This window comes from Hyposmocoma kahamanoa, unplaced genomic scaffold, assembly GCF_003589595.1.
Source record: "Hyposmocoma kahamanoa isolate Upper Pololo Valley unplaced genomic scaffold, ASM358959v1 87, whole genome shotgun sequence".
NCBI lineage: Eukaryota > Metazoa > Arthropoda > Insecta > Lepidoptera > Cosmopterigidae > Hyposmocoma > Hyposmocoma kahamanoa.
The window spans coordinates 1,020,454-1,044,150 of NW_020654422.1; the positions used below are offsets into that span (position 1 = coordinate 1,020,454).

At 35.0% G+C, this 23,697-nt stretch overlaps 1 protein-coding gene across 1 annotated transcript; it reads left to right on the forward strand.

Moving 5' to 3' along the window:
- The first annotated feature begins 853 nt into the window (after positions 1-853).
- On the forward strand, positions 854-1,959 carry LOC113235052 (trypsin CFT-1-like). The gene is made up of 3 exons (XM_026470592.1): positions 854-1,059; positions 1,259-1,520; positions 1,637-1,959. The coding sequence occupies exons 1-3, from the start codon at positions 962-964 to the stop codon at positions 1,931-1,933; spliced, it is 657 nt and encodes a 218-aa protein (XP_026326377.1). The 5' UTR covers positions 854-961; the 3' UTR covers positions 1,934-1,959.
- The last annotated feature ends 21,738 nt before the right edge of the window (positions 1,960-23,697 follow it).

Here is a 23,697-nt window from a genome sequence, read left to right on the forward strand (position 1 = left end):
TCCACGTGAGTAGTTTATTAATAAGCTTAGCTAGTTAAATATTAAACTACATACTACCGAATTTTTTTTTTTAAATGGGAAAATTGACGATTACATTTTTATCGAACCCTAATTTTAATTACTTGTAACCGACAGATGGAAAACCCAAGTAATGATTTTAGAACCAAGACTACAGAGATATTCGAGGTTTTAATCGAAGATAAAATTTATCTACAAATTACATCTCTTCGTCAAAATAAGTATATAAACAGCAATTTCGCAAAGGAACACTTATTTTTAAAACCATATCTAAGCCTGAAACATGCGTGTCGCGGTGGTTCTTGTTGCCTGCTTGGCAGTTGCTATATGTAAGTAATTCATATAATTTAATCTAATTTTTGTTCTTTTGGGCACAAAAGATTTTAAATCGCCGTCAATTTTAAAATTTTGCTATAGACTAAATAACTAAAAACTGTGACTCCAATGAAATATCTTTCCGAACTTTTGCAATGATTTTGATGTACATGTGTGAACAACATTATTGCAATGTGCAACAACACTAATGTATTTGAAATTAAAATGTTATAATTATGTTCCAATTGATTTTTTTTAATTTAATATTATTGTTAACAAGAGTTATAGCAATCACAGGTAAAAATATCTCTCGACAATCAACCCATTTGTAATGGAAAGATTACTTCCTTAGTATCGCATATTTTATGTTAGAATTTTATATGGTGTTCATATTTTACACCTACTGCACTCTGCACACCTGGACACATTGCTTGTAAAATTTGAAGCATTTATATTTTATGAGGCAGTCAGAAAATAACAGCCCAAAAAATATTTACGTATTTTAAAGTCAACTTAACCGAAATCTTACGATTGCACAGCTAGTCCTACCAATGTGGAACATCAGGATCCAAACAGAATCGTCGGTGGATCTCTGACCACCATCAATCAATATCCATATGCCGTTGCCATGTTGTACTCCGCGACACAGACAAACTTCGCACAAGGCTGTGGTGGTGCCATTCTTAACCAGAGATCCGTGCTCACCGCTGCCCATTGCTTTTGGCTGTAAGTATTTATTTAAAATATCAAATTTATAGCCAACACCACGTAATCGTTGTCATAATGAATACATACACAATTTGAAGTAGGATACAAAATGTAAATTACTAAAAAATAACGTGGTAAAAGCGTCTGTCATAATTTGATCTTTCTTGGGTAAGTTAAAGTGACCAAATGAACTTAATTGAATTGTTAAAATTTACAGGACAGGTATGGTCGTTGGTACATGGCGTCCTCGAGTTGGCTCCTCCTTTGCTAGCAGCGGTGGCACTGTCCATTTGTCGTCTCAGATCATTAACCACCCGCAATACAATCCCAGAAATGAAGACAACGATATCTCAATCCTTAGAGTCAGCTCCAACATCCAGTATATTGCTAATACTGTTGCCCCCGCGTCAATAGCAGGTGCCAATTACAATCTTGCCGACAACCAAGCCGTATGGGCCATTGGATGGGGACGTACACAGGTGTGTATAATTTTTTTTTATTATCTTTTCCCGTTATTTTTACACTTATACATCCATCCGAGAAAAGAAAAAGTAAGTAACAAAAAGATTTAAAATTTTATTCTATTTTTTCTTAGACTAACGGTCCAGTTTCTGAGCAGCTGCGTCACGTTCAAATCTGGACCATCAACACGGCCGAGTGCAGACAGCGATGGGCCATGAGAAACATGGAAGTCACCAACAACATGATATGCTCCGGCTACTTGAACATCGGCGGCCGCGATCAGTGCCAGGGTGATTCTGGCGGCCCTCTTCTGCACAACAATGTCGTTGTTGGTGTATGCTCATGGGGTTACCCATGTGCTGATCCCTTCTACCCTGGTGTCAATGCTCGTGTTTCTACTGTTTCCAACTGGATTCAGGCCAATGCCTAAGACAATATTTTTATAATAAATGAACTAAAATAAATAAGTGTTATTATTGGAATTTGATAAAATATCTTAAATATCTTCCTAAATTGAAAAGATTAATGACTGAACAAATTACTGATTTTCTGTTCAATCTCTTAATAAATACTGTCAAACAATTTCCTATTGTCATATTTCGATTAAGTTTTGTATATTTGGAAACAGAGTCTCTAAAGTCTCGTTCTGCAATCGTGGTCTTGTTCTTGCATTTTCGCAAGACTACGATCAATACAAGAATATGCAAGAGTGTGCGATGCTCTCACTTGCAATTTCGGGAACATCAACTCCTGAGCGTGGGCAATACAAAATGTTTACGTTTCAATATGGATACTGATTTTTCTAATAAAAAAGCTGATTAATTGTTATAACTCGGAAAGCTATTGTATCGTTATAATATTATTTAAAGTAAGCAGTGTTTTGCTCGTATAAAGAAATGACTCGTTGACCACCCCCAAACGGTGCCTAGAAACGACCTATACAGTTCGTTAGTATACATTTAGTACTACTGTCGACGTAAGTATACCCGGGGAACAATGATTAGTGGTTCTTTCTACGGCAATCGTTAGTATATCGTAAGTATACTCACACTCGTCGTAAGTATACCCGGATACATGTTTTTTGTAAAAGCAAAATAGGGTGGTCAACTTCACATGTGAAGTTTTTTAGGTGAGTCGATCAAAAACGCAAGTGGGTTCGTTAATGTTTTTCACATGAAACAAATTTCTGACTTCGTTGATGTATTTTTCTTACGAAACAAAAATCTGCCGATTAAGTATAGAATACACATGAAAAAAATGCTGTAGTACTTAGCAACCACACGTTTTACGTAACTACATATGCTAAGTCAAGAATCATGCGCCATATGACATGGTCGTCACGTAATGTAAAAAATATGCAATTTGGTAGAGTTCACCTGGATTAAGTAATGTACTATATATACTAAAAACAAAATTTATATGTCTACCGCGATTTCTCGCAATTCTGTGGAAAACAAATGACATTAGACACAACCTGACACTATCACAAACTAGTGTATTGTTCGAGAACTATCGGCAGGACTACGAACATAACTAGTTTAATACGTAACAAAATACCACATTAAACTAATGAGTCGCTTTCTAAAATATAAGCCTCGCCGCCCCTTTTCTAGTTGTTTCGATGATAAGAACATCCCCTTACGCACCAACTATTATGAATTGAATCGTTAGTATACTCTTCAATAACTCTCGGCAGGACTTTGAAAATGAATCGTTTTTTGGGTGAAAATGTCTCTCAACCCAACTACGAAGTTTTGATAGATTTTCTCAAAAAGTGGACTAACTGTCCCGATTTTAATTACTTTTTTGATAAGAACCATCTCTTGCGGAGCAGACAACAATAATTTAATCGTTAGTATACCCTCCAATAGCTTTTTATAGCACCATGAAAACAATATGTTTCGTTGAGAACGAAATTCCGTGTTCCATTTAAGAGAGAATTTCTCAAAAGTAAGCCTAGCTGCCCCATTTTTTGTCATTTCAATAAGAAAATCTCCTTGCGCCCCAAGACACATCAATAGATCCGTTATACTCTTCTGTAACTCTAGGCCGGACTTTGAAAACCAGTCGTTTTGTGGATGAAATATTCCTACTCAATTGCGAAATTTTGATGGATTTTCTCAAAAAACAGACCGTATGCCCCACTTTTAATCACTTTTGTGATAAGAACCATCCCTTACGGAGCAGATCATAATAATACAATCGATTTTCACTCACAAAACGACTGATTTTCAAAATCCTGCCGAGAGTTACTGAAAAGTATACTAACGAATCTATTAATGAGTTTTGGGGCGCAAAGAGATTACAGATTACAAATCAAGAGGCATACACTCGGTTGCATATTTGTTTTCTCGAAATTCATACGAAACCAAAATTATTGTTTTTAAAATAAATTATGCATCTTCTGATTACAAAATCACTTGCCCGATGAGAGAAACGTTCCTGTTTACCCGTTTACCCACAGTTTTTTTTTTTTATTATTTATAACATACATAGCTTATAATAACTTAAAAATACATAAAATGGTGTCGCATAAACCTATCAAAGATTTTTCTGTACACCGCTGCATATCATGTTGCCATTAATAAACACAAAAATGGGGTAGGTAAGGCAATATTTCGCTCCCACCGACCCGACTGACCGGTCGCATTCGTCGCTAGCTTTATTCATTTTTTGTGGAAGTGTGTGTGATGAAACCATTATTTCTGTCAATAATGTTATACGGTATGTTTCATTTTCATAATAGTAAATTAGTCTGTTTATAAGTTAGTTAGTTAACTAGTGTAAAAAAGTTAGGATTAGGATACTTATTCTCAAACGTTAGTCTTTATAGTAATGTAATAATAAAAGTTATATATAATAATGAAATTACAAATTAAAAATATACTTGAAATTTACTTGATTATGACTCTATTTGATTAAGGAGATGTTGTTTTAGTTTATCCTTTATGTTTTTTGGGGTTAAACTCGTCTTTTAGTGCTTTAGGAAGATCATTAATAATTCGAGGAATTGCATATTAGTTTTGATGTTCCCCGTACATGTTATAAGTTCTCGGAATAGTTAGTTTTGGATTTGCTGCAATTCTCAATTGATTATTACACTTGTTAGGAACTTATAAATCCATGCTCAAGAAATGTTCTACTTACTTACTATGTAGGACTTTGCAGAACTTAAACAACTTGTAGTTAAGAGCAATACGAACATGACATTAATAAAACTATAAGTGACATCATAGGATGGATGAATGGAAATGGTCTCAGTATAAATCTGGCAAAAACTAACATCATGCAATTTCACTCGTCCAAAAGATTACCGATCGACTTAAAAATTTCTTTTAATTTTGTTAATATAGAACAAATGAAACATACAAAATTTCTGGGCCTTATCCTTGACAGCAACTGCAACTGGAAAGAACTGTTGAGAGCTTGTGTAACAAACTGTCTCGGTTTATGTGTCCATTGCGAAAATTAGTACAGAATGCGTCTGTGGATGCGGCTTTAACAGCTTATTTTGGGTATATACAGTCGACCATAAACTACAGTATAATTTTTTGGGGAAACTCTGTAGAGTTTATGCAGGTATTTAAGATGCAAAAACGCTGTGTACGTATTATTTGCGGTGGGTCTCAAACGGATTTGTGTAATCCATTTTTCGACAAGTGCAAAATCCTACCCTTACCCTGCCTGTATATTAAGGAGGCTGCTGCATTTGTCCAGAAACATCCGTCCTATTTTGAAATCGCAAATAAAAGGAACCATAGAAATTTAAGACATGGGCATAGAATGATTTACTCGGGCAATCATACCTCAGCATTTTACCACAGAAGCTTTTACGTAATGTCGGTCAAGATTCCCGAATGAATTAAAAAAATTCGAGTACGTAAAATTTAAAAATGCTCTTAGTAACTGGTTGAGTACTAAACTTTATTATAGTGTACTAGAGTTTTTTGACGACAATGACAAATTTGGTGACTAGCGATGTGACATGTTTGTTAATAATTGTTTTTTTTTCTTTCATATTGTAATTCAATTCAATTTAATTTTAATCTGTGACATTTAATAATATTGTACACCTTATCTGGCAAACTATAGAGCACAAACCAATATAATATTTTAAGATCATATGTAATTACCTATAGTTATGCAATTAATATATTCTTCTTCTTCTTCTTCTTTTAGTTATTTCTAAACTCCTTCTTATATTTCTCAGGTACAATGGTTTTAAGAATTCTTAATTGGAGCTCATGTATGTCATACAAGTGAGACGTGCAGGTCCTTCCATAACTACTAAGACCGTACTGTATTATGGAATCGGCCAGTGCATTGCACAGTGACAATAGAGTGCGATATGGAATTTTATATTTAATTATCGAGAATTTACAGGAAGTGGTTACTTTAGCAGTTATCCCTTCCAAGTTATTTGTTTTCGTATTATGAGCTATCAGTTTGTTTCCCTTTCTTGTATAAATAATAATGCTCCGCCTTTTTTGTTATTTCTGAGGTTGGTGTACATATTATATCCATCTAGGTGAAATAGATTACATAGTGTGTCCGACATGTTAGCTTTAATTATGATAATTACCTCAATTTTATTGTTACTTGAGTGTATATAATATTCTAGAGAGGAGAAGGTTTTTATTATTGATTTTAATATAAGATAGATAGATATGCATACAAATGAGATTAGTTTTGGTGGGTATTTTGTTAAGGAATACTCTTATGTTAGTACAATTTTTTAATTCAATATAGTTATCAGAGAGAGACATTTATATAACATAATTAATATATTAGGCGCTAAGTTGACCTGTCTCAATATTTTTTTAATGTCTTCTTCGCGTCTAGTAACAATAACTTCCTCCTTTTCATCTTTACGAACACGAATTACTCCTCCTTTGCACCATATACACATGAATGTTGTATTCAGTTGTTTACTAACGATTCAGTTTTTCTTCTGCAATTCCTGTATTTTTACTTTAAAAGCGTCCATCGATTCTGATATTTCGTCCATCTTATCACTCTGGTATTCGAGAGCTTTAATCATGGCACCTAGTTCTTTATGAATAGCCCTCTCCATTTCTTTAGAGATATCTTTAAGCAGTTGTTTTACATCGATTTATACAGGTTTCGTGTGTTTTTCAGGAATATTACCAAAATCGTTTTTCTCGTCCTCATCATCATTCGGTGGAATATAAATGGAGCTACGCCTGGGTGAGATTTCCACACATTCCGCGCATGTCCATCCTAGGTTTCCAGCAGCTTTTAGCGCCGCCGTTTGCTTCGTTGTCAGCCCAGAACAGCGACCACTTAGGTGAACGATCTTCTCGCAGCGATTACATTCCAGTCCATTATTGGTTTTGGTAATGTTTTTTCCACGTTTATCACACTTTGTCATTGTTGCGGGTAGAACGCTACAACACGCTACAAACTTAAAGTAACTGTAAGCGTACGTACTGTAGCAGGCAGCTTAGGTTTTGTATTTAGAATTATAAGAATAATAGAGTGTTGATGTCAAACAGACATCTAAGAGTTCTGGACAAAGCTTCGAAATTAAATACACGTATAAAGTTATAATTACGATGTAATCGTCGTTTATATTTATAAAGTACCTCTCGCTACGCTACTCAAGCTACGTCCTATGTTATAAATGGTGGCGATCGCCTTACAAGTGGTATACGATTGCCTTACGTGGAAATTCCAATGTGGAAAAATTTTATATTTTACGAAAAATCTCCAAAGACACGAAGAGGAAAACATATATAAGGTCGTAATTTTGATTTGTATTAGTTATTTTATTGTTTTATTTCTTGTGCAAGTGGAAAGAGCAAGAGAGAATATACATTGTATTGCGGTGCAAAAGTTGAAAGACGTTGACGAATTTATAAATCAGTTTGTGGCGATCAGAGTAGGTATTGAATAATTGGTCAGATGGGCAAAAGAGATACGTGTTAACATTGTATTTGGAGGGGCCAGCTCTACAATGGTACAAAACGTTTTTTGCGTCATACGCGACGTATGGTATAATTGCATAAAAGCTTAAGGAGGAATTTCCTTCGCAAATAGACTGGGCCCGAGAGTTTTATTATAGGCGACAATTGCCTAATGAATCGCTATTTAATTATTTTTATAGTTTAGATAAGTTAGCGACGAAAGCCATTTCTTGAAAATTTCTTTGATACCCAGTTTTCAATGGATGCTGACTAGTAATTCGTATTTGTCGAAAGAGAAGTTGAGAAAAACAATTATGCAAGTAGAAGACATATTTAATCACGGTTACGATCTGTGTGTACAAAATATTGAATTGCCAGTATATTTTCATAAGGAGCACTTTCACTGTTGGCAAACACAGGGTGACTCTACACCAATAGTTGGACCCTAGTCTAAACAGTCGGAATATCAATTAATAATGTAAGGTGCAAGGCGTTGGTGAATACTAGTGCTTCGGTTTCAATAATCTCTCGTTGTTTTGCAGAAAGGTTACATTTGCAGATTGATGATACTCCGAGTTTTCCATTGCGTACAGTAAGCGGAATGTCAATAAAAGTGCAGGCGTCCACCATAGTGTCGTTGACAATTAATGGAAATAAATACGTATCGAGGTTGCTTGTTGAGCAAGGTGATGAGAAATATCTTATCCTCGGCCAGGATATTTTAAAGTAATATAATTTGAAGTTCTCAAAAATGAAAATTGATAATAAAATTTCTTCTAAGTCCATGACAGATCGGGTCAAAGAAAGAAAAGTCTTCTATCGGGCCGATATCAAAGAGTTCTGATAACTTGGCGGTAAAGAACTCGGAATATATAAATTCTGCTCGGTTATTGGTAATAAGGAAAAAAGTTGACGTAAGTGGCAAGACGGGTCAATGGCGTCAAAAGAGAAATTCCTTAGAAAAAATTTTGTAAATACGTTTTGCCGAAAATGTGTAGTTCGTATGAAAATAAAATTACGCCTGAGTTATATAAGTCGGAAAATGGTAATTTTAAACGTGGTTTTGTAAGTGTTGCGGAAAATTTACGGGGCAATTTTTGGAAACGAGCAGCCTTGATTGGTTCGCACAAAGAGCAAATAGAAAGTACACGGTCAGAACAGGAGCGGAATTTTGATAAAAAAAGATAGAGTTGCTTTGTTGTCCGGGACATATGATGATATGATACGGAAGTTAGGTTAACTAGATCTAGTCCTAGTTTAGTAGACAGGATCTTTGGTAGGCAGGATCTGGTGCATGTGAATAGGTTGAAAAGGTTCTATAGTAGATAGTTTATTGATTTTCAGTTTCTAGTAGGTAATAGGTTATTTATATTTTATTGTCAAATGTTTGTTAATCTTTTGTTTGTTTTTCGTATGGAGCCATGGTGATGGTGGATCGTTTTGATGATTTTTTTTTTCTGGCGAATGCAGACGATGTAAGGACGGGAGGAGGAGATGGACTACCGACTTGGATGAATATAACTTATTTTTTATTTTTCATTTTATGGATATATGTGTATGTGCGTAGTTCTTGGTTATTCGTCCAGATGAACAGGAACTGACTACATTCAAGGGAAAACATATTTGTTTAATTATGAGGAATCCTCCATATGATATATCACCATATCATATTGGTGTTAGGATAATTTGCGTGTTGTTTTAATTTGTTCATAGAAAGTAAGAAAGTTTAATGGAACGTGGATAGCTGCAGGACGAGGACTAAGGCAGCTGGGAAGCCAATAATGATGTTCCCCAGTAGACGCCCGATGGGTGCTCAAGCCAAGATGTCGTAACAGCGTGCACGATGAGGATTGTTATTTGTTTGGAATTATATAAAGATTCTGGTAGGATTTAGGTTAGGTAGGAAGCTTGAATAAAGAATTAGGGTTTTATAGCTAGGATACCTAAATAGCTAGGATAGCTAAATAGCTAGGATAGCTAATAAATATATTTAGATTGTTTGATTATGATATGATTGAGTTTATTATTACATTCAAATGTCGAACATCTCTGAAAAACAAAACAATTTGATTCGACCTCAATTCTAAATAAAATAATAATGGCAAACAATTTTGACAAATTTCCATAGAGGATGGAAAAAAAGAAAAAAAAAGAGCTGTGCTAACTACGGAATGAACGTGCATAATACCCAAACATAAATTTAACGAACAAATGACCGATTTCTTTAGTGTCGTAGCATAATCTATCGATAAGTCATTATCGACATGCAAATATTTAATTAAATAATAATAAAATAATAAAAACCTCGTAGTGAATTATTTTAATAACAGAATATCGATAATATGTACACTTCCAAGAACAACACTATCTCAAAATAATCGTTAACAACAATCATCAAAATATACAAACAAACAGACAATCTGAGGAAATCAAAGCAAAATTTGGCAAGATTTATGAATAAACTACTTAAATATGTCTAATTACATGAGATATTTCGGCTTGTGTTTGATTTATAGACAGAAAAATAACACGTGCCTGTACAATGTTACATTCGGTCGATCTTCGCCTTTTCAAATGCCACATCCCGTGTTGTTGCAGCGACGAATTTATATTAATACTTAATTGTTATTACTGTCAATATTTTTGTCCATTTTATTACAATACATGCGAATAATTCAGTAAAACACTTGGAAAAACATTTGTTTGGACGTATGATGTACGGACAACGGCACGTCAGACTACACATTTTTGTTCGAACATCGCCTCCAGTGCAACGGAACAAGTACGTCAATGTGTAGCTTGATGTGCTGGCGTGTACTACTCTTTGACAACCGTATCATGTACTTCATGTACTGCAAAATGGACACGGTTGGCATTTAAGATGACGTTACGTATTTTCGATTCCCGTTGTATAGGCCCAGTGGAAATGAAATGCTAGTGGACTGTATTAACTTATAATTATTCGAGAAAAGGAAATTACAAATTTTAGCGACGTGTGCGACGGCGGCGACCGTTTCGTGAAGAGAGATTTTTTTGTTTTTTAATTTTACGGGTGCGGCCCGCTCGAAGCGCGGGCAGTGTTGCCATGTCTGTCCTGGACACCCGTATTTGACACAGACCAATGGAATACTATCTCTTCTGACTTAAGACGGCACGCACGAGTTAAACAAAGACAATAACATGATCATATTTTCAACGTCGAAATGCATCATATACATATAACGTCTCATTTGTATATGTCAAAATAACATGTCCTTTAGTTTCCATAGTCTAAGCAAATTTCACACGTTACTTGATATCGAACGATATGATAGTTGGAACTGACTCTAGTTTATCTATAAATGAAATAAAAAAAGGGCGCCAAGCTTCAAAGTAGTTTGCTTTATTTTAATTAATTTTGAAAAATTACTTTTAAGCCCTTTTTCATTACAAATTACTGTCGAATTTACTTGCACATCCGTTACTACTAATTGGGTAAATGAGTGTCTCCAGCGACGGCATCGTCCGTCCTGGAAAAAGGAAAAACGATCAGAAGAGTGACTTCGTAGAATCTCCTCCCACGAAAATGGCGGCAAACTTTTCTCGAACCCGTAGAGGACTTTTCGGAGATTATAACCACATTTACACCGATAATGATAAGAAAGAGTATACAACCCTTTTTTTTTTTTTTTTTTTGACGTGGGGAAATTTTTATGGATACCCCTGAGCCCAGGGAGACTCAGGGGTTATGTGGGGACTCTCCCTCCAGACTGGAGGGCCTACCCCACTAAAACCCCCCCGGGTTTCCCTCTCGCCGGTTGAGTCGGCGCCGTGGGATCAGTGAACATTCACCACGACGCCGCCCGGAAGAGTATGCAACCCTACTTTCGTGGAACAATGGCCAAAATAACAAAATGGATTTACTCAAAGTTAATAATGTTTTGAAAACTACATCTGGTGTTATCTATGTCAAACAGGCCGGACCAGCACTTGTTAAAGTATTTTTTAACAACAAGAAGGACGCTAATAACTTTTTGCTTAACAAAAAGGCACTGGAAAAATTTGAATGGTTAGCAAGAATTCCGTACAATAATCTCGAAAGCCAGGGCATAATACGAGCACCTGTTGATATTTCTGAAGAGGATTTATTAGAAAACTTGAAGGCTGCAACTGATATCATCGGAGTCAAACGTTCCAAACCTAAGATCGCAGATGACTCCTGGGTTCCAACACCGACAGTCTTAATAACTTTTTTAAGTTCAACAGCGCCTGATCATGTCACGTTCGATCATATTTGGTTTGATGTGAAGCAGTATATCAAGCCGTTACTTCAATGTTTCACATGCTACAAATTTTGCCACAGCAGAGGGTCCTGCAAAAGTAAGCAAATCTGTTCAATTTGTACAGAAAATCACTTCTTCAAAGACTGACAACAAAGACACTGTCAAATGTGTAAACTGCAATGGCTCACATACAGCAGTTTCAACTCTTTGTCCACAAAAAGCTGCAAAAGTTGCTGAAATTAAAGGGAAAATAAAAGGTAAACTTACGCCACAGTTGCTGCAAAAGTTAAAACTAATTCCGATTTGTATTCTAATCAAATTCCAAACAAAAGGGCTTTATTTAGTGATGTAAATAACTCCGTTGACATATTGGGTATTATGATTAAAACTGTAATAGATGTTGTTACATTACATAATACGAAAGATACTAGTAGTCCAGAACCTATCTCTGCAAAATCTATAAAAGAGTTGTTGATTACCAACTTTGCTGCACATAAATAATGGATAGCACTATTGGTGTTGGACAATTAAATATACTACAATGGAATTCTCGTAGCATCTTACCCAAATTAGACCAACTCAAAAATTTTGTTTATAGCAGTGATGTAGATATAGATTTGATCTTCCTCAATGAGACTTGGCTAAATCTTAATAAAATTTTTAGACTATCTGGTTTTAATATAGTGAGACGTGACTCTAACCATCCACATGGAGGAGTTGCAGTGGCAGTTAAGAACAAGTATAGCTTCTCCACTATTGCGACATCTTCAGATTATCATTTTCAAAATATATTAATCTCCCTAAAACTTCATGTATTTTCTGTAGACATATTATGTGTGTATATGCCTCCTCCTCCCAATGGGAATTTAGAATTCAACAGTTATCAAGTGCTTTGACGAAAATCGCTAACAGCATTATTTAGTTACAGGAGACTTTAATGCTCATCACACATCATGGGGTTCTAGAAACAATGATTGCAGAGTTAATAACTTACACTCACTAACAGAGACCCAAAACCTAGTCTGCTTAAATGACCACACCACCTAGTGGTGGTGTCTCCATTTGGTCAGCAAGGTAATGTCTTAGATTTGGTAATTGCTTCCCAGTCGATAAGTTCCAGTAGTTCATTATCGGTTCTTGATGACCCTCTCAGTAGTAATCACTTCCCACTTTTATTGAATGTTATTTACAACACCGGATCCACGGGTGCTGTCACACGAACTCAACCCAATCATATATCGCCTCCGATAAATTCTTTGTCTGAAATTAATTTTAAAAAGATTGATTGGTCTAAATTTACTGAATTGTGCAATGAAAGATTTTCTTTTAATCCTAATACAGATCCATTACAAAATTACAACAACTTTGTTTCTAAATTAGTTAACATTTTATTGACATTCCGTAAAAAAAGTTCTCGATATCCTTGCCACACCAGAAAACGTAAACCTTTACTGTGGTGGAATGACATATGTAACCAAGTTGTGCTTAGAGCCAAATTGGCATTGAACTCGTTTAAAAAGTATCCCATTATGGAAAAGTTCAATTTATACTAGAACTTTGATGCTAAAAAAAACCTAACAGAACAAAAAATATTAGCATGGGCTAACTTATGGTCCTCTTTTAATCGAACGACTCCCAGTAAAGTTATTTGGGGCTACATTAGGCGATTCAAATTCTCTAAACTAAATTCAACCGCTAATGCTAATATACTTTTTTTGAAAGATCCAGTTAATGCTTTAACTTTCTCAACAAAATTGCTTCCCGCGACAGCAGCGCCATTGATATGCGTGAATTACAAATTTATTTCTTATCTCCTGGTGCTGACTCAGCACAATGGCTCACCTCTAATTTTCAAATGCATGAATTTGATGCTGCTCTCATGTATAAAAAAAATACTTCCCTACGTCCCGATTTCATTCCTTATTTAGTGATAAAAAAATTACCATCTCAAGCCAAAATCATTCTTCTTAAAATTTTAAATCAATTATGGCTTAATAATTCTATTCCCCCTGTTTGGAAAGATCAACATGTTGTTCCAATTCTTAAACCGTACAAAGATATTCATAGCTTAGATGCATATAGACCCATCTCATTGACATAGTGTTTTTCTAAATGTTTTGAAACTATGATCAAAAATAGGTTAGAATGGTACATTGAAAGCAACAGTTTGATTCCGGAGTTCCAATTAGGTTTCCGCAAAGAGAAATCCACCATATATTTTTTTGGGTGTTTAATAGGTGATATAAAAAGGAATATGAGGTGTAACAAATTCACTCTTCCTGTTTTTTTGGACATCAAAAAAGCATTTGACAATATGAGTCATGCATATCTTATCAAGAGTCTCTCTTATCTGAGCATTCCAGGTCCTATTCTATTGTGGATATTTTCATTCTTAAATGGTAGAAATATTGCTTTAAAAATTAAAAATAATCTTTTTGACTGTAGAACCACAAATAAAGATACTTCTCAGGGTTCCGTTCTATTACCTTTAATTTTTATATTGAGGCTTGTAAATCTTATGAATCAAATTCCAATGTCTGTGAGATATTCATTTTATGCAGAGGACTTAGTAATTTATCTCGAATGCGACAATATATGTATACGTTGGACAAAAAAATATGAACAATTGCCTTTTTACATTACATAATCTATTGTCGTCCGAATTAATGTTAGAAGTTAATACAAGTAAAAGTTCAGATATGCTTTTTGCGGCCAAATGCTCATTTACGCCCAAAATTTATTACAATGACTGTTTGCTTCCAGTCCAATCTAAAGAAAGGTATTCGGGTATTATATTGTATCCTCAATTATCTTGGGAACCACATATTCTACATATCTGCAAAAAGATTGAGTTAGGCTTAAATATCCTTAAATCTCTAGTGGGGTTGAAATGGGGAGCTGATCGCTGCCATTCGCAGCCACTTTGACTATGGATGTATGTTTTTTGCCGATGCTGCTAATCATTTACTCAGAAAGCTAGACGTAATTCAAAATAGAGCTTTGCGAATAGTTTCAGGAGCTATGATGTCCTCCCCTATAAATTTCCTTGAGGTAGAAACAGGTGTAGTTCGTCTTATTGTCAGGAGGAGGTTTTTAACTGAGAAGCTTTGTCTTAGATTAGTTAGCTGCGACAATCCTGTAATTTGTAGTTTTTTAGAAGACTATGACATTCCTGACTTTAATACATCTCATTTAACTGCTACTACGACGCTGACGCCAATCTATTGCATACCTAAATTTTCAATTTCAGAATACAATTTATTGGTCTCCAAAATTGCCTTGTTTTAACTTCGACTTTCACTGTTTAATTATGGATATATTAGTAAATACATCAAAGTTTAGGAACAAATTTGAATTTTATGAGTTTATAGATGCTAAGAATTACATTAAAGTATATACAGATGGTTCTAAAACTAAGGATAGGACAAGTTTTGCTTTTTATAATTCTTATTTAAAATGCGGAAGAGTTTTTATTTGTAATAATTTATATTCTATTTTTTCTGCTGAAGTTTTGGCAATGATTTATGCTATAAACTATATTTTAAATTCCAACTTTAGTAATTCTAAATATTTGATTTTGTCCGATTCTTTGAGTGCATTGTTGTTATTGAAAAATAAGATCATTGACAGCCGTGTTAATAAATTTACTACTTAAGAAATCTAGTTAAGGAAATGTGCAATAAAGGTTTCACTATAGAGTTCTGTTGGGTTTCGGGACACTCCGGTATATTTGGAAATGAACTAGTCGATACACTAGCAAAACCGACAGAAAATGTAGACTACTGTGATTTTAAAGTTCCTCATTCAGACTTGGTTTTATGCCTTAAGGAAAATATGATCAAAAGATGGTGTCTCACTCTAAATCTTACAAGAGAAGTTAAAGGAAAGTGGCTTGCCGAGATAATCCCGGTGCCTTCAACCAAGGCTTGCTTTGAAAGATATCCCACATATATAGGTAGAGATTTTATAACGACTTTAAACAGACTTCGCATAGGTCATTGTGAGATCCCTGCACATTTATTTAGGTTAAAGTTAAATGCTAACTCGTTACATAATTACTGTGACCTTAATCATTTGTTTTTTGACTGCCCACAATTTTCTTTACAACGTCTGTTACTTATTTCTTTAACTCAAGACCTTCTCGAATATAAAACAATTCCCAGTACTGTACAGTAGCTTTTAAAGCACACAAGTTTATATAATGTAATATTTGAATTTGTAAACAGCACCTTTAAAATAAGGTAAGTTGTTTAAATTTAATTTTTTTTTAACTTTCATACTGTAGTAGTCAGTTTTTTTTAAATTACATTTAAAAGTCTGTAATAAGTATAATTATTCATGTTTAGGCTGATGATTAATTAATTTTAAAAAATTAATTAAATAAAAACTACGGTTGTGTGACATGCGCGAGGAAAGTTTTTATGTGCCACCATTTCGCCAGTCGTAACTTGCGGTTCCTGATCACATCATAGAGAGCTTATAATATGTGTATAGATAAAGGAGTGTTTGTAATTGTACATAATTAGGCATTAAAACACTCTCTTAATGCCTTTCATTATGTAACAGTCACATAAACTACTATTAATTATTCAACCTCTATCTGTATTATAATATATAGCACTAAATAGTGCGAGAAGTTTATAAGAACTCAATAAAGAATACGAGACTTGAAATTAGGAACGAGTGCGAGTGAGAGCGACGGGTCACTTTATATTGGCGCTACCGCGGCATAAATTCTCGTGACAAAATTGTAGAAAAGTATTCTATTGAATATTTTGCTAATGGTTAACCGTAGGTTCCGCTACTTCTGTAAAATTTTGTTCCTCACATATTCCTTCGTATAAATATTCGCAACCAATAAGGCTGAAACAAATAAAAAAATATAGTTAGTAACGCTTACTTAACGGAAATAATGCTAAAATGACTCAATAACTTATTAGCAAATACTGGCTAGTTACAATATTTCTTTTTATAATATGACGGAATGACGGGACGAAGGAATCGGGCGCCTGATTTATTTAAAATGGTTTTATTAAGTACTATCTTCTATCTATACTATCTTCCTTAGAGCTGCATGTGCAACCAATGTTGCTACTGCTATACTAGTTTACTTTAGTAACTTCCATAGTATAATGTCCTACGGGATTCTCATGTGGGGTAAAGCGGCAGACATACAATGTAATACTGTAATTGTGTTGCAAAAACGAGCGATTCGTTCTGTGTACCGTTTAGGTTCTCGAGTTTCTCTCAGAGAAAAGTTTAAGGGACTGGTATCATGACTGTGGCATCTCGGTATATTTACTCAAATATTTTTTATTCCAGTAAAAATATACATAATTTCATTAAGAAAGAAAATATCCATAATATTAACCTTAGAACTAAATCCTCCAAACTGATGGTACAGGGTCAAGAGCACGTCAAGCTTGACACTTAAGATTTAAATTCAACTCTATGCCGCTTACGATAAGAACAGTCCAAAGTACAAAGTGTAAAGATTGATGTGCTCTTGACTGTACCACAAGTTTTAACTAAATTTAACGATTCTTTTATGGGGAACTGTATACGTTTTTACTATAAGACTCCGGAAAACATATTAAGATTATCATTTCCTAAGTTTAAAACTTACATTAAAAGTATTTGAATTGAAAAGTCATATTACAAAATTGAAGAGTATATATTAGATAAAGAAATATGCCAAGACACCAAGAATCTAAATTCCACACAATTAAGATTCAAATGGTGTTCCATAGCATTCTTTTTTTTTTTTTTTTTTGAAAAGAGCAATCCCTAGAGTTTCTTGCTCGTTCTTCTCAGGGAGATCTGCGTAGTGAACAAGCAGTAGGTTAAAAAGTAGCTTAAAATGACGTTTTCAAGTGTAAAAATTTTACCCCCTTTAATAAATCATTATTTGACTTTAACTTTGACTTACTAAATATTTATTTTGATTAGTGATAATTCACACCATCAAAATGATGTGACGTAATTCATCACAATGGCAAACAGACAAAATTTATTTCAAAAAGTAACATATCCGCCATATTATATGCCATTTCGCTAGTGCAAAATATGAAGAAATTCTTTGATGTATATGGATATGACAAACGATAATTATATTCGTTTTATTTCATGCGGATATCTTTTATCAAACTTATTTTGTCATTTTCCCCGGAAATATTACTTTTCAAATGAAACTTTATTGTTGAGAGTGCTAAAATGGCATAGTATAGTAAGATAAGTAGCGCAACTCCATGTAAACGTAGCAGTGCGACTTGTGTGTGTACACGTCATCCGCGTATGTACAGACGCATACATTCGCATAATCTCGCGGTGCCATCGAGTATATAACCAGAAATAGAGACGAAAAGTCATTTAATTTGTTTGAAAAGTAAACTGCGATCCGATATGCCAGCCCGAGTTCGAAACAATTGACGGGTGACGTCAATGGGTGTCGTCAACTGTGTCACTTCAAATCGACCAAATAACTTGAGCTTTGCTATTACGAGAATTGCAAAATTACATATTTAATATTTAATTACCGTAACATGTGATTCCGTTTCTTTTGTAATTAGATGTTTTGCTGTTTTTCCCACACCACCGAATAGAACAGCACGGCATTGTTAAAGATATTATCTTTATAACAATAAATACAGAATATTTTTTGGAATATACGGAGACGTACACACATCTCAGTATTTCTTGTCTATATTTCAGTACAAACGGGAGTTGATCTTTATAAGAGCTGTATCGCTAATGTGTTACCAGGAATATATGGCCCTTATTTCGTCTCTATTTCTGGTTATATACTCGATGCGCGGTGCACTTGAGTTGCACAAGAAAGGTTGCACGCGCTATTCGTTATAGAAGCTTGGTGTTGAAAATATTTACTATATTTTTCTGTGTCAAATTTATATTCATCACACTTGCACGTACATAGTATGATTAGCTATTTACTCGCAAATGTGATGAAAAACATTGTATATTTCACGCCCTCAGTCTTCGACCAGTGACTTCTACAGTCTCGTAGGTAATTCCTTATTTACCGTCCATAATACATTTACAATTTAGGCGATATTTTATTTATAAATATTGTTACAGTCGTTATGTATATACCACCTTGCATTTCATTTCTATGGCATGATCCCATAATCGAAATAGCAATCTGCAATCAACAAAAGACATTTCAATATATCTCGAGAATATTCCTTTATAACAAGGCGCATGACGTATTCGTCCCGTCACTTATAAAAAAATATCAATTATCTGCAAAACAATTTCATGATGTGTGTGAAGTTCCCAAACCGCATTGAGCCCACATGGGACTTTCAGCCCAGAAGACCTATGCAGTGGGACTATATATAGGCTAATTATTATTATTTTATTATATGAGAATATTGTAAAAAAAATCTTCTTTATTCAAATTATATTTACCGAGAAAATTTCTCGGTTTCTAGAAAAAGGATTTTCATAAAACAAAGCGTTTATAGTTCAACGCCTGAGCTCAAAATTAAACATTCAAAAATGTGTTTAAAGCAGGTAATTGAGGAGCGTCGGAATAAAAACCGACTGCCTAGTCACATTTTGAGTTATTTTTCTTTTTTGAATCCAAACGGTAGTATTTGTACCTTTCTATGAATAATTTTTCCAACCTGAACGGCAGCCGCTAAATTCTCATTAAAAATACGTTTGATCTGAATGCAACAAATCCATTCAGTGAAACTAGACAATATTAGAAACGTTTATCGGATTTATCGATTTTTGTTCCGGTGCTCCTCAATTATCAATGATAATTATCTTGAATACAATTCATTTGAAAAACAAAATGCTATCGCTGGCAATATCGTGTCGTATCCAGGGATATCAAGACTTGTTAAATGTCAATCTCAAAAATGTGATAAACCAAATCGTTTTCGCTAATATTTTTCTTCGTGTTTATTTAGTTTTCTCATTGTTTGTCATTTTTAGTCAGAAACTAAACAGAGAAACCGTGAATTGGCAAGGATAATTATAACTTTTGTAAAGGGTTTTTCAACATAAACTTTGTTTTGTAAATCAAAACAAAACAATAAATTTAGATGACAATGATTCAAATTTTTATTGTATTAAAAAAATGAGGTTTGGCAATTATGAATGAAAAATTATATCTGATAAATGTCCACTACGACCACAGTTAAAGATGTTGATTCTTTCATCAAAGTTTTTAATCGATTTTTGACAAAATGGTGGGTCCGTTAATCACTTCACGAATTTTGAGTTTTAAGGTTGTAATTGATTCGATTGGCTCCATATAGACTCTGTCTTTAACATAACCCCATAAAAAATAATCCAGCGGTGTTAAATCATATGATCGAGCTGGCTACTTAACGGCTAACAGATTTTCGTGAAATTATGCGATCGGGAAATTTGGTTTGCAATAAATTTATTGTTTCGGTGGCTGTGTGATTTCTGCCGTTGGCATTGGGCAAAACGGATTCATACCCTTTAAATTTAAACGGGACCACCACTGAGATACACTCTTTCCAACAAAAAAAGAATCATCCAAATCGGTGGCGGTGTTATCGCGTAAAAAAAAACAAAAACATACATATGAATTGTAAACAACCTCCCTTTTTTTGATTAGGTTAAAAATGAGATATGGATTAAATTGAGATTAGATTTTGTGTTTGCAAAATGTATTGTACCTACAGAACAAGAAAACTCACATTCGTTTTGTTATATCTAGTTGTTTATTCAGGTTTCAATTTGAACTAACGTTAATTAAAGTTTAGCTTACTTGCAAAAATTGCCGAATGTACATTGTCTTCCATTTATCCGTCCGCAGACAGGGCGCCATACATTCCCGCAATTGTTATTGTCTTGCACACAAGTGCACAGCCTCTGAGATTCACTGTCACGGACTGCCATTGTAACCAGTAATATGGTAAAAATACCTGAAAGTATACAATTGAAATGGAAAGTTTAGAAGGTGCCACAAGGTCCACATTTGCTTTCTTTTACATATATAATGGCTGGAAATAATGCTTTGCACTTAATTACGGAGAACACCACATTGCTCTACTGGTATCAGTTCCTATGAGATGATGTTTAGGAGACCAGCTAGAACCAATTTACATGCGTTATTGGATAAACCGACAACTACCACATCAGTTCATCAGAGTTCAGGGGGTCGATTCAGAACTTTACGATAAACCAGTTGTCGATCGATTCAATTTGATATCGTACGTCGTAATATCACTCTTATTTCAATTAGTCGTATTCGAGCCTATTCTGGACAAATATACTAAAACGCATCAAGAACTGTAGTAGTAGTAGAGCTCCTTGTGAAAGAGTTTGTCCAGGGAAGTACTGCCACCTTACCTATTTCTGCCGTCAAGCAGTAATGTAAGTGTTACTGTGTTCGGGTTTTGAAGGGTTAGGGTGCTGGTGAAATTACAGGCACATGGTACTTGTCAACTAATTACACAGTGGCAGTGACCCTACGATCTTTACGTTTTAAAGCTCTGAGTGGCATTTCAACTGTTATGGACAGGCGTGTCGCTTACCACCAGGCGCACGACTTGTTCATCCCACCACTTAGTATTATAAAAAACTAGCTTTTTGTTTATTAAATCTTTCACGTATCCTCAGAAAAAGTAATGTAACGAATGTCAGGCCGGGGGATATCGTAGGCTCGCTAATCGGTCAACGTGTACCGATCCGGAAAGGAAAACATTCATTAAGAGACTTGGTTGTTCTCCGATTGATATGAGCCGAAGCCCACGTAAAGCGCATTGTTATTCATTTTCATAATCTTAAATGTAAAATTTCGTGGACTTCATGAAATTTAAGATTACGTTACTTATAAAAAAAATATCGTTATACCCTTTCGTGTAGTAGCAGGTCTCTCAACTCTTTGTGAAAGAGTTCACTCAAGAGAAGTACTGCCTTCTTACCTATTTCTGCCACTAATATGTGTATTACAACATCACGCTTTTTAAGGGTAAGGGCTGGTGAAATTACAGGCACATGGGACTTGTCAACTTTTGTCTCAGGGTGACGGGTGCGGTGGCAGTGCCCCTTAGATCTTTGCAATTTGAAGGTCTGAGTGGCACTGCAACTGTTATGGACAGGCACTCGACTTGTTCGCCCTGTTACTTGGTATTATAACAGAAAAGAATAATTGGTATTTATAAATGGACGTAGTGAAACAAAAAGAATTCAATGCACATCCAGTCACTTTCGAGATATGGCAGTTTGAAGTTTAAAAGTGTTTCTCACCTTGTTTTGCTTTCAAAACTTGTAATGTCAAGTAACTCCAGATATATATATTCGTTTCGTAGTTTTTGTCACATTTGGTCGGTTTAATCGCCTGAATAATTACTTTTGAAAATAAAATATTTCCTCCATGAACTAAAATATCCTATCTACAATATTTAAAGTACTTTTCCTCCGTATCGCATAGCCGTGGGACACCCTGTATACTAATAGACAATACAGGGATTTACTCACTCTATCGTCACCGTGCGCAATTGAGCGTGCGTGTAAGGAAGTTTGGTTGGTTGCGCTCAGCAATCGTGCGCGAATGAACGTTAGTTTAAATAATCTCAGTACAGAGTACTAAAAAAACCGACCTCAAAAGTACATGGGATTACAATATGCCAAATTTTATTAAAATATCCCCCAGTTCGCCACTATACAGGACTTGATACAGGAGATAATAAAAATCGATTCTCACTACTCAAAGTATATTGAGAGAGAAAAACGCCTTGAATCGGAGAATAGCAAAACCAACCATTAAGATAATTGCTCTTAAAGTAAAATTTAGGCGCTATTTATAAAATGAATGTTCATGCGTGATCAGCCTTAGAGGTGGATGATTTTCTTCAAAATGAAATGGGACCATGCAAGTTTTCCCACGCACAATCCTGTACGCTCCCGATTGCGCGCGATGGAGTGACTATGACGGGGCTATTTTAGATTAGACAGACAGAAATTCTACAGACTGTTTAAACTTAGAAATTTGGTAAATTTAAAAGTTATCTAACAATTTACTTGTATGAACAGTAGGGCTAGCACGACGGGACGCGATCTGCGCGAGAGCGACATACAGCGTGAAATCTCTATGTAACGATAAGTAGGTCGCGCTTTATGTCGCTCTCGCTCAAGTCGCGCCCTGTCGTGCTAGCCCTACAGCTATCATTCCACATACCACTTTTTTTCCAAACACAATAACAGCATTCTTTTAGTTAGGTACTGTGCCTGACAACCTTACTAATCGCCTGGTCTCAAACTCGGGAATTTCCTGTACTACGAGTACCAGAGCAACGGAATTCAGTCCAGAGCACCCAGACCAGAACCAATTTAGAAAAAATCATTTTCCGAATTGATGCTACAGGGAATCGAACCCGGGGCCTCCGCATCCAGCGCCCATAGTGGAAACCGTTTGGCCACCGATGTTGTCATGTGTTTACATAGCACAATTGTCATATAGAAATGACGTATTTGACACTGAAAACTGCTAGTATTATATGAATAAAGCTACTTACTGAATACCAATTTCATTTTGTCCAGGTTGAGAAAAAAAACAAAACAATTGTTTATAAATGTACTAAGTACAACAGATGATATGCAGCGTTTCCATAAAGACTAAAATGTAATTGATAATACAATATGAAACAAAATTATCACCACAATATTAATCTATTTAATCTATACGATAAGCGGGAATCGTGTTATTAAAATTTATTTGAATTTAATATCCGGACTTAATCATGTATGGAAATATATTTTATTTACCTCGACGCTGTAGCAATAGAGCTCCCTATGAAAGAGTTCGTCCACCTTACAAATTTCTGCCGCCAAGCAGTAATCTCAGTATTACTGTGTACCGGTTTTGAAGGGTGAAATTACAAGCACATGGGACTTGTCAACTTATATCTCAGAATGACGGGCGCAGCGGTAGTGCCTCTCAGATCTTTGTAATTTAAAGCTCTGAGTGGCACTGTAACTGTTGTTTATGGACAAGCGTA